Genomic DNA, 12399 nt, shown 5'->3' with positions numbered 1-12399 from the left:
AAAAAAAAAAAAAAAAGTCTCTAAGTCACCCAGAGTTTAAGGACAGAGATGAGATTTTAAAAGTAGTGTTAGAAAACAATAAATAAGATATATATCTTGCTTGAAGAAGGTTGCAAGGAAGTGAACAAAAATATCAGGACACATCAAGGCACTATCACTAATATTGTTATACCTCCTTGAGTATTGTGATGTGTAGTATACCAGATTTTAGTATAAATTAAATTCCCAGGGGAAACCCCCACACTTGTTCATGCCTTTCACCACAGCACTAGGGAGGCAGACGTAGGCCGATCTCTTAGTTTAAGGCCAGCTTGGTTTACAAAGTAAGTTCCAGGAGAACAAAGGCTATTCGAGAGAAACCCTGTCTTGAAGAACCACACACACACACATACACACACAAAACCCATGAAATATTTCCACAGTGCAACATGCTATTTGGGATAACGTAAATCTGTGTTCTTGGGCATTTGTATTTAAGTCAAGAATAAACTGTTACTTCCTGTGCTGTGAGAGCTGTGTTCTGTGTCCACATCAGTAACGTATCTGCTCCTACGGAACCTGAGGGGTAAAGAGCTCCTCTGTTCTTCCCACCAATAATCTTGTAATATAGAGAAGTGCTCCAAACTATGGAGGTTCAATGGAGGCCAGAGGACTGGTTCCCACTCCCACAAAGATCCTTCTAAAACTGTCAATGTACCCAATGAAAAATTTAGCGATCTCAACATTTGGTACATAAAGCTCTTATAAAGCTCTATTTGGTACATAAAGCTCTTTCACTGATAAACTACTCAAATGAAAGTAACTTCTCTTTCCTCTTAATTATAGCTCAAATGCTGTTATGATTTTTAATCACTATGACAAATACCCAAGAGAGACAGTGGAGAGATTACATTATCTCAGTTTGAATTCCAATCTATAGCAATTTTGCTCTATGACCCTGTGACTGAGAGGTAGAACAGCATGGTGGGTGGGGGTGGAGCAAGAAATCACGAGGGTGTGGGTGCACCATAGCCCCCTGCAGATTCCTTTTCCCCTTTTTCCTATATCAACAGCACCAGCCCATTGCATGGTGCTGCACCATTCAGGTGTGGATCCACCTCTTACCTAATTGTCCTTGAAGTGTAATGTAAAATCAACACAAAAGCACCTAGGGCTGTGCTTCACTCATTTTCTAGGTGCTCCTGAATTCAGCCAGGGGATTATCAAAAAAAGCAAGCAAAAACAACAAAGAAATTAATCATCACAAATGCTGATAGTTCCCCTGCTACCATTTCATCTTTTCCAACTGTTTAACAGAGCAATATTCTATTCATCTTCCCTAGGAAACAGTTGAGGCAACGGCAGTAAAGGAGACACACAAGAAATACAAAGTTCCACGGAAGAGGCACTTCCCATGGCCACCATGCTTTTGTCCTTTACTATCTAAAAGGACTCACCCAAGTCTTTTCTGTGTATAATAAGCAAATGCAGCCGAGCCGTGGTTGGGTACGCCTTTAATCCCAGCACTCGGGAGGCAGAGGCAGGCAGATAACTGAGTTTGAGGCCACCCTGGTCTACAAAGTGAGTTCCAGGACAGCCACGGCTACAGAGAAACCCTGTTTCGAAAAACCAAAAAAAAAAAAGAAAAAAAGAAAAAAGAACAAATGCCAAGCCTGACACTCTCCACAGAAACTCTCTGTCACCCTCCTTTACCTACGTAAAGCTCGCCTGGAACTAGTATCCGTCACAGCCCCTGCAGCATTTGGGATCATTCTGGAGGCAACAGGCCACAGTAATCAAAGAAGCCAGATAAGCTTGGGTTTTAAGAAACCTATAAGAGCAAAGGGATATGTAGCGCACACGCAGACACCTTTTTTTTTTAAAGCAACTGAAGAATGTTTGTGGGCAGGTCAGATGGCTCAGTGAGTAAAAACACTTGATGCAAAGGCCTAACAACCAGAGTTTGCTCCCCGAACTCTATTGGAAATAAAGACTTCAAGGATTAACCTCTGACTTCTAAACACGGAGAGCTAATTTGGGGGTGAGGTGGGGGTTTGATTATTTCTTATTATAGTGCTAAGGTGACAGAAACAGTCATTGCAGAACACCTGAGCATAAGAACTTAAATACCTGACTCAGGTAGGTGGCACTACCCTACCCTTAGGAGTGATGGCAAAAATCAAATGTAGACAAAGCCATTAAAAGCTACAACCAAGGGGCTGGTGAGATGGCTCAGTGGGTAAGAGCACCCGACTGCTCTTCCAAAGGTCCAGAGTTCAAATCCCAGCAACCACATGGTGGCTCACAACCATCCGCAACGAGATCTGGCGCCCTCTTCTGGAGTGGAGTGTCTGAAGACAGCTACAGTGTACTTACATATAATAAATAAATCTTTAAAAAAAAAACAAAACCAAAAGCTACAACCAAGCTTCAAATCAGTCCAATTTCTGACTGGAAAAGGGTGATGTGTCACTTTGCTGTCAGAAGCTTGAGTAAACCTCTGGGGGAAAAGAATATTGTCCAAGGCTGATACATTTCATACACAGTATCTAGCATTTGCTTAATTATTAGTCAACCAAAGAGACAAAAACTAAAGCAAGAAAGGTAGCAGAAACAGATCGACAGATGACTAATTACAGGTGATCTTTTGTGACTGATATGCTTTACAGACAAAATGATCAATTCCACCTGAGAACTGAAAAAAGATCTGATTAAGTGTAAAGGAAAGCTCGGGAGGCTGAGGCAGGTGGATTTCTTAGTTCAAGGCCAGCCCGGTCTACAGAGTGAGAAAAACCAAAAAAAAAAAAAAAAAGGAAAAAGAGTAGAGGAAAGGCCAGGAGGTAGTAGCAGTAGCACATGCCTTTGAGAGGCAGTCCAGACTACAAAGTAAGTCTAGGACACCCAGGGATATTACACAAGGAAACCCTGTATCAAAATATCAAAGTATGGAAAAGAATGCCAGGCAGTGGTAGCACATGCCTTTAATTCAGCACTTGGGAGGCAGCAGATCTCTGTAATTTTGAGGCCAGACAAACATATAAACAAACAAACAAACAAACAATAACAAGAGACAGAGAGAGACAATCTGCAGGAGCTGGCTCTTAGAGATCCAAGTCAGATTAGTCAGGATTCTGCCTAAGCCACCTTACCACCCAAATTGCTTGTTAGGTATTTTGTCACAGTACAACAGGTATTCACACTCAATACTTCTCTGGCACTCTTACACTCCTCACAAAATATGAATGTTGGGTAATTTCCCACAGCTGCATGTAATTAATTGGACAAAAATCTGTGCTATTCTTACTGCACTGAAGCGACACTATAAACTAGAGAAATGCTGGAATGAACACTGCAGCCAAGCAGCAGGAACACACTAACCTGAGAAAATATGGTCAAGAGTGTCTCTTGAGGACTCTAGGGATATGCCTCAGCAAGTAGAATGCTAGCCAAACACACAAGCATAAGGACCTGAATTCAGGTCCTCAGAACCACATAAAAAGTCAGGTGTAACTGTGAATACCTGTAACCCTAGCACTTTGAAGGTGGACACCAACTGAAAACCAAGTAGTCAAATACAAGAGTCTACAGAGGACATTTCCATTCAAACCATCCCAGGGACCCTGGAGAGAATAATCTAGTCTGTGGACGTTTTAATGCATTTAAAGCAACAGAACCCTTGCCTTAGGTTGCTGGTCCTAATAATCATGTGTGAAGGTTAATAGATGACTGAAAGGAAAACAAAAAGGTGGGAGAGAAGGAAAGACCAAAGTGCTGATGCTTCAAAAAGGAGGACTGTCATCCGTAAGGTTTTGTTCATAAGGTTTCCCATGCGTGAAGGCTCTGTCGGCCCTTGGAAAGGTGACAGTTTGAAAACCCCAGACAGAACACAATCCTTTCAATTTTCTTTGTCAACAAGGAACCTTTCACTTTGTTGTCTGTAACTTTCTCTAGTGGTTCTGCTCACATTCCATAAAGCCTCAAGTCAGAACCCTCCTTGCATCTTTCTCCTCACACAGAGTGGGCCATTTCAAAGGTCAGGCAGGCAGTCTTTACTAGTGGAACTTTCCAAAGTGAAAAGGAATAAAAGCAAAGGCACACAGACCATTCTAAGGTTGCACAACAAGTAGTATTTGGGGAAAGAAATGTTTCAAATACTTATTTCTGTATCTGTGTGAGGACACAAATGTGGAGGTCAGAGGACCTCAAGGGCTGGCTGGTCCTGGCCCTCCACCTTATTTCAATCAAGGTCTTTTGTTTGTCATTTGCTGGATACTCCAGGCTAGCTAGCCCATGAGCTTCCAAGGTAATCTTTTGTCCCACCTCCTAACTTGATGTTCAGGGGTGCTAGAATTGCAAACACATGCTACCATGAATTTTTACACAGCTTTTACATGGATTCCACAGATCCCAATTCACATTACCAAGTTTGCAAGAAACTTTTTTACCCTTTACCCACTAAGCCATCTATCTTCTCAGCCTTCAACTGTTTTTAGGGGTTGTTTGTTTGTTTCTTGTTTGTTTTTCTTATATTGTTTTTATTGCCTCTTTTTTTCCCTCAATTGTTTTGAGACAAGGTCTCAGTATGTAGACAAAGCTAGGCCTTGAACTCAGAGACCTGCCTGCCTCTGCCTCCCAGTGCTTGATTAAAGGATAGTTTACCCTGCTCAACTTCAACTCTTTTTAATTAATAAGTACATATGGTTGCCTGGGAAATACGGCTGCTTTTCACAAGAACCTTCATAATACCTGAGAACTGAAAATAATCATGTAACATAATCATGTCAAGCAAATTCATGTAACAGGGTAAGTTACAGCTAACTATCTAGTTGTCAGAAACACTACATTTCTGATGTTTTTGTGAGCAGGCCTTCTCATGCTTTTTAGGCTCTAAATACAATCTCCGACTCGTTAGTTTAGCAACTATGTCTGAGTTTCTGATTTCTAATCTGGGTGTGGTGGCATACCCTATTATTCCAGCATTTGTGCCAGTCCAAAATCATCCTGAGTTACACAGTGGGTCAATGGCCAACTTGAGCTGCTAGACCCTTTCTCAAAACACACAAAACAGAAATAAAAGCAAGAACAGACAGAGCAGGCAAACCCACAAATTTTATAAAGAACTGTGAAAACAGGGCCATCCCTTGATTCTCTAGTCTTCTATAATACCAAGTCCAATCTCCCAGCTGTCATAACCACTGCCTCTCTCCCCCGAAAGTGTCCTTTACTCTAGCAATCCCATCTGTGGTTTTCCTGACCACATGTGTTGTTTTCATGGTCCCATGCCTTTGCATGTATTATTTCTCTCTGCCTCAAAACCACTTTTAAAGGTAAAATACTCATACTTTAATAATGAGCTTAAACATGCACTGGCAGTCTGTGTTTTTGCCTAAGTATATCCTATTCAGACAAAGTCACCACCATGCAAGAACCAAGCTCTTTCTGAGCAAATGACTTTAGAGGAAGAGTTGCTTTCTTGTTTGTTTGGGAGTTTTTTTTGTTTTGTTTTGTTTTTTCAAGACAGGGTTTCTCTGTGTAGCCTTGGCTGTCCTGGAACTCTGTAGACCAGGCTGGCCTTGAACTTAGAAATCCGCCTGCCTCTGCCTCCCAAGTGCTGAGAATCAAAGGCGTGCGCCACCACCACCTGGTGGTTTATATGAAGTTTTAAGGAAGGCAAAAATGAGATGCAAGAGAACATAATGTTTTGTTACTGAAGCTGTCATTTCTCACCTTCACCTTCCCTCCCTGCTTGTTTTCAACACTGGAGATGAGCCCCAGAGAGTGCTGAGAAAGCACGACACTGAGCTACACAGTGCCCCCACCTCAACTCTAAAGTCTTGTGAATGGCTCTCACGGATCAGACAGGATAGGTTCCCTCACATGTACCAGGCCCAAGCCCTCTTCCATGGAGTTATACTCCTGGTCTCTGTCATGTCCTGCTGACTCACACTTCTACTATGTCCTAGAGTAAGCCACCTAAATGCTCTCAATCACGTCTCGGGAAAGAACAAAAGAAAAGCTAGAGAGTTTTGCAGTAGCTTGAGGGTTAGATGATGCATACTTCTTAAAGTGCAAAGTAAGTGACACAGATGTGAATGCTTCAATCACTAACTCTTAAAAGCATGGGATACTTCACTATCAGGGAAAAAGAACATAATAGAATCTAACAGGAATCATTTTTTTATTAAGAGTGAAGAATATAATAGCTTGTCTTCAACTACATGCTCTTGCTCCCTGTAGTAACCTTTTAATGACTACCAGGTCCCTGAGTTCCTGTGACAATGTCAAGTCTTGGTTTCCTGGTTCCCTTCGGCACAGTTCCTGGCCTCCCCATAGCTGCCCTTTGTTGATACCTACAGGCAGATACCCCATACCCTTTACTTCTCAGAGTGCTTCTCACCCCTTCCAATAGCCTGACCTTAAATTAAGAATCTCCCAACCCCTCCATCACATACAGAAACACAGTATTTCAAAATGAAATTCATCTAGGGCTGGAGGGATAGCTCAGGGTTTGAGGGTGCTTGCTGTTCTTGCAGAGAACTCCAGCTCAGTTTCCAGTACCGGCATCAAGTGACTCACAAATGCTTGTAGCCTTCAAGGACAGTCAGAAAGACACACACACACACACACACACACACAGAGAAATACATTACTGTTTTTTTAAAGACCTTCTTTAAAACAGTTATCTTAGTAGACAGCCTAGCACACAACTCCCATCCTTTGTTCTGGCGTTTGCCGTTCTTCTACACATCTCAGCAGCTCTCAGGTCTCTCTCCTTTGCCAGTGATGCTTTTATTCCTCCTGTTCTGTCATGGCTCTTAACCATACTGGGGATCATGAACCCTTCTGAAAAAAATCTCCTAAATATTATACCAAAAAGATGTTGAACATGCACTTTACAATTTTAAGAAACCAGTGCCTCAAATAACAATCTGTACTACTCCACTCAAGATTTTAGCTATTACCCACTACATAGAAAGGTTTCTTTCTTTCTTTTCTTTTCTTTCTTTCTTTCTTTCTTTCTTTCTTTCTTTCTTTCTTTCTTTCTTTCTTTCTGATTTTCTTTTTTGTATGTTTCGCCTGCTTATGTTTGTGCATTCATGTGCCTGTGGAGCCAGAGGATGTCAGATTTCCTGGAACCAGGGTTAAGGTCAGTTGCAAGCTTCCACTGAACCCAAGCCATCTGCAAGAACAAATGCTCTATTAAGCCTCTCCAGCCTCTGCTACAAACGCCACAAACTGACAGAGCCATCTCTCTCTCTCTCCATGGTAAACCCACTCTGCCTTCAGTATCCCCTCTCTTGGATTATGGCATCAGTCCTACACCTTGTCTCATTTTAGCTCAGCAATCTTCAAACCTAAACCCACCTTTCTTGGCTTCTCACCTTATAACTAACCTTGTCTTCATTCTATCTCTTGTGACTTTCCACAAGACCTCTTATGACTGGTTCTGTTTGCTCAAGATTCCTCATCTCCACTGGAACTGAATTACTGCACCTTGAGATGGCTACAACGGCCTGATTGCTGCTGTATCACCACCAAACTTAAAATTTGCCTATGGCTCTCAAGTACATCAATGCTTTCTGTCCCACCAACTTTTCTTATGGAGTCCTCTACAGTGTTTACCTCAATACTTTTCTACGACTAGACTCAACAGCTCAAGCTGTTACCTGTTCCTATTATCTGGCTATCAAAATCACACCCACGTTTAAATGCCAAACTCAAAACTCAGGCTTCTTTTAAAAACATTTTAATTTTAATTATGTGTACTCACATACATACATATATGTGCATACACGCAGAGACACCCATAAGAGGTCAGAGGCATCAAGATTACTTGGAGTTACAGGCTGTTAGGACTGAATTTTGGTTGGAGCTCTTAACTGCTGAGCTATATCTATCCTGCACCCCACCCCCACATTTTATCTTTTTGCCTTCTACAAAATGACTAGGAAGGGAACTTGAACAGATAGGCACAATTCCGGGAGAACTGTTTTAGGGAAATCTTGCTAAAGAACAGCTGAAAATCCCTTAAATAATCTTTTTAAAAGAGTTATTCTTAAATTCAGTTTTTAGTGTGTGTCCCCTAGTGAGTTTTCTATGCACCACATGAGTGTAGGTGCCCTTGGAAGCCAAGGGGGTGGGGAGGAGTGTATTCTAATGTAGATGCAGGAATCTGAGCTTAGGTCCTGCAAAAGCAGCACTATGCCATCTCTCCAACTTTTTAAAGATCACAACTATTCAAGTAGATACTTAAGTTAAGAAGCTGCCATAAACTCAACATTGATGAGATGCTAATGACATACAATTAAGAATATTAAATAAATACTAAGATACCTAAGATATGTTATCAATCTGGAGATAAAAGGCTGATGTTAGGACTTAAATTCCAATTAAATGTGCATTTTTCTTAAAATTAAAATTTGTAGGTGCCAGGTGGAAGGCAGAGGCAGGTGCCAGCCTGGTCTAAAAACCGAGTTCCAGGACAGCCAGGGCAATAACACAGAGAAACCTTGTCTTAAAAAAAATGAATTAACTTTATTTATTTTATGCATATGAATGTTCCCTTGAATGCATGTCTATGAGAACATCTCATATTCTGGAACTGTAATTACTGACAGTTGTGAACTGCCATGGGAATTGAACTCAGAGCAGCCAGTGCTCTTAAATGCCGAGTCATCTCTCCAGCCCCTAAAATTTGAATTTTAAAAAGAATTCTGCACATCAAGTGGAAACTTCAAAGGTGAATAGCAACAGGATCTAAATAATCCATCTTATCAGGGTGGTGGGGAATGTGTGAGTTCAACTGACAGATCCTAATTTTTTTGTCCCTATTTAAAATAATCCCCCCCTTAAATAAATGAGCCTATGGTGGGTAATCATGAGTGTCGATAATAAGTGTTACTGGCATATTTACCAGCAGGTACAGGGCAGTGATACAAGCAAGACAAATGTGATGTGGAAAGTACTTTTTCTCCATTCCTCTTTTGACTCGCAGGTCTAGTTCACTTTTATCTTCGTAATTGTATACTATGAGACATTTTGCTCATAAAAATATAACTATTCATGAGTCTTTAAAAAGAACGTTAATTATTCTATCTAGTTAGCACACTTGGTTGAAAACACACCTTTTCTGGCATTTCTAAAATTATGACTATTCAAATTTGAATGCATTTCTGAAATAGACTTGTTCATCAGGAAAATATGCTGAAGTCCTGAATTATTAAATCAAGGAGAGGCCTGTGCAATAGCTCAAGAGCTGAAGCATTTAAAACAGGATCTTTCTACAGCAAAGCTTGATTCTAGTTCTTCGTCCTGTAAAAGGACTTCCTTTCAATACCTTATCTGAAAAAGGCTGTCTTCTCTTTCCTCAAGATGGCTAAGTTAAATTAAACTATCTCAGAGACCTTCGATAAATGAACTTGTTTTAATTAAAACAATACACTTCCAACATTCCACATGCAGGAAATCCTGCAAGTGATCGTGCAAAAACTATTCCTGAACACTAAAACGTTAAGGGGAAAGAAACGATCACAGTAATCGGGTTAAAACATATGGATACATTCACACTGTTAAGAGAGTACTCTTGAGGGTAACGACGGGATAATTTAAAGTCAAATTAGGCCTAACTCCAAATACTTCTTAATAGTTCTAGAGTGATGCTGGCTTATCCTTCCTGAAACACAATCGGTATATTTAAATCCATTTTGAAACTTCAAGATTTCAATATGTCCACAACCAACGCTGTGTCATTAACGGTTAAGCCCGAGGCAGAAAGCATCATTAGCGCTACTGAAGATATTTTGTGAATGCTGTTCACGTACACAGAAGAGAAGAAAAATATTTTGGTGCTCAGCACACAAGCCCATTATTCCGGCTTGCAAAACCATGGCCGCCGCCACTACGGACAAGCATCTAAAACAATTCCTGGCTTTAATCTAATGTCAAAAGGCGGTGGCTATAATGCTATAAATTAGGGGACATAGTGTACTTCCGTTCCCGTCCCGAGGGAGAAGCCTCGAAAGTACGCGCTTTAAGACCAAGCCCCGGAGTCTTCGAGTCCTGGCCTCAGTCGAGGTTGCCCCTCCAACCGCAAACGAGAAGCAGCAGAGGAAGACGCAGAGCAACACCTAAGCCTCGACCGGCTCCGGGACCCCGCCCCAGGGCTCCAGGAGTGAAGGCCAAGAAGCCAGGGGTCCGGGGCGCCGCAGAACGCGAGGCCAAGGCGGGAAGGGCCGCGGGTGCGTCCAGATCAGCCACAGGCAGGGGGCACAGGGTGACCGCGTGAGGCCGGGCCTGCAATCCAGCGCGGACACTCACCAAACCATGCCGTAGGCGCCTTCACCGATGTACGAGAGGTTGGTGTAGCGCGGCCCCACGTCGAACACCTGCCCGCGGACCATCTCCGGGCCCGCCGCCGCTGCCGCCGCCATGTTGGCTGCACAGCCGCCGCCGCCGCCGCGTTCGGTTCGACGCTTCGCGGCTGCCGCTCGACTTATGCTGCGCTTCCCGCAGGAACCGCGCTGCCGCCCGTGTAGCCGCCCCCGCCGGCGATCGGGAACGAGGAAGGAGGACAACACAGAGGAGAGAATTAACCGCCGGTAGAACCACTGCCAGCCTTCCTGCCTGACGGGCGGGCTACGAGTGGGAGGAGGGAAGGGTTCGCGTCGAAGGGCGCTAGGGCGGAGTCAAAGGCGTGCGTGCTGATTGGCTTCTCTTGGTAGAGAGGGCGGAGTCTCGCGGGTCGGCGGAAGCAGCGAGGTGAGGCAGGAGCACTGCGGCTGCGGGGGAGGGACGTCATGTGCGCTCGGAGACCCAAGCGCTGGGTCGCTCTAGAGAGCTAGGTTGGAATTTAGGCATAAGGACCCCACAGAGTCCCATCCACTGTCCTGGTGCTGGGCCTGGTCCAGAACGAACTCACACGGGACCAGGGACTTGGCTTGAGACCAGAGGACTCACTACCCACCAACCACGGGACCCCTGAAACAGAACTCTAAGAATACCCTGGCCCACATTGTGCACTCTGATGAACTTAGACCATAAGAGTGGGACAGAAACCAAAAAGCATAACCCAGACCCAGAAAAAAATTTTCACCCTGTAATAAGCATAATTTTAAAAATTGCCTTTTAGACATATAAAAATAGATTAAGCAGGAATCCCACAGCATCCAAGGCTGCTCCTGATCCAGAGCCCAGTGACATCACTTACGCAAGATAACCAGATACAGTCCTAGAACCCCATGATGCCCACTGGACAGAATATAAGCAGAGACCAAAAGCAGTGCTTTGCTCTACACATATGGAGAGATACACCTTGATCCGCTCTGTGGCTAGAGAATCCCCCCCAAGGTCCTGATCCTCAAATCAGAAACCTGACCTGAAGCTAAGATAGGTGACACAGGTGACCTTGGGTAGACAAGCTTAGGACTGTAAGAAATTTAGACTGTAAACCTTGCATGATGACCTTCAGCATAATAAAATATAACTTGTTATACTAACTACATATATCTACCTTCTTGCCCGTGACACACACCTAACAGTGAGAGACATAAGTAAGTGGAAACCAAAACACAAGACATTGGATCCCCTAATTAAAGGTTTGTTCAAGAAGATTTGCTGAATATCTACGGCACTGGAGCCAGCCATGCTTCCAGAGTGAAAAGACAGACAAAATACAATATTTGCACTTAAGTGTTGTGAAAAAATAAAAAGCCAAGGGAAAGTATAGAGAGCTGTGGGTAGGGACACTGGAAAAAGACATAGAAATTTGGGACTCAGGTCCAGGTGTTGTGCAACAGTTTCCTGAAGGACTGAAACATTCTATGAACTTGAAATGTCCTAACTTGAGGGGAAGCTTCTGAAATAGTAACATAAAAACTAAAAGCAGCAAGGCAGCAAGCGGTGCCTCACACCTTGATTCCCACCACTTGTGAGGCAGCGGCAGGCAGATCGCTTATGAATTGGAGGCCAGCCTGGTCTACAGAGTGAGTTCCAGGATAGCCAAAAATATGCAGAGAAACCCTGTCTCAAAAAAAAAAAACCAAAAAAACAAAAAAAACAAAAAACCAAAAAAACCAAAACCAATCAAAAAACTCAAAGGAGTTTCAGGAAGTCCTTAAAACTGACCAGATTCACTAGGCCCCTCCCACCAGAGTAAGCAATAAAAGCTGAGAGTCCCTCTGAGATGGAGCTCAGGTGAACTGCAAAGACTCTTGGGACCAGCTACCTGGAAGAAGCAAAGCCCTGCCTGCTGCCTGGTAGTGGTTTAGACAAACTTTTGCACTCGGATGGACACTCTTCGACTTCGGCAGCATCCACACTTTGGTCTGTTGTGAGCTCCTGTTTGTAGTGAGGAAACCTGTGTTGTGTCTCCCCAGGAAAAGTTTTGTCACAGATGGGTATACTGAAACACAGCATAGTTAG

At 43.1% G+C, this 12399-nt stretch overlaps 1 protein-coding gene across 2 annotated transcripts in view; it reads right to left on the bottom strand.

Moving 5' to 3' along the window:
• Mapk1 (mitogen-activated protein kinase 1) overlaps positions 1-10639 on the bottom strand; it is a 59179-nt gene extending 48540 nt beyond the window's left edge. For both annotated transcript variants that reach the window (XM_021184651.2, XM_021184652.2), the window contains exon 1: positions 10297-10639. In XM_021184651.2, the coding sequence (XP_021040310.1) occupies positions 10297-10409 (113 nt within the window). In that variant the 5' untranslated portion in view covers positions 10410-10639. The remainder of the gene's footprint in view (positions 1-10296) is intronic.
• Positions 10640-12399: the final 1760 nt, after the last annotated feature.

The sequence above is a fragment of the Mus caroli genome, chromosome 16 (assembly GCF_900094665.2).
Source record: "Mus caroli chromosome 16, CAROLI_EIJ_v1.1, whole genome shotgun sequence".
NCBI classification, from domain to species: Eukaryota; Metazoa; Chordata; class Mammalia; order Rodentia; family Muridae; genus Mus; species Mus caroli.
This window is presented reverse-complemented; position numbering and strand designations above follow the sequence as displayed.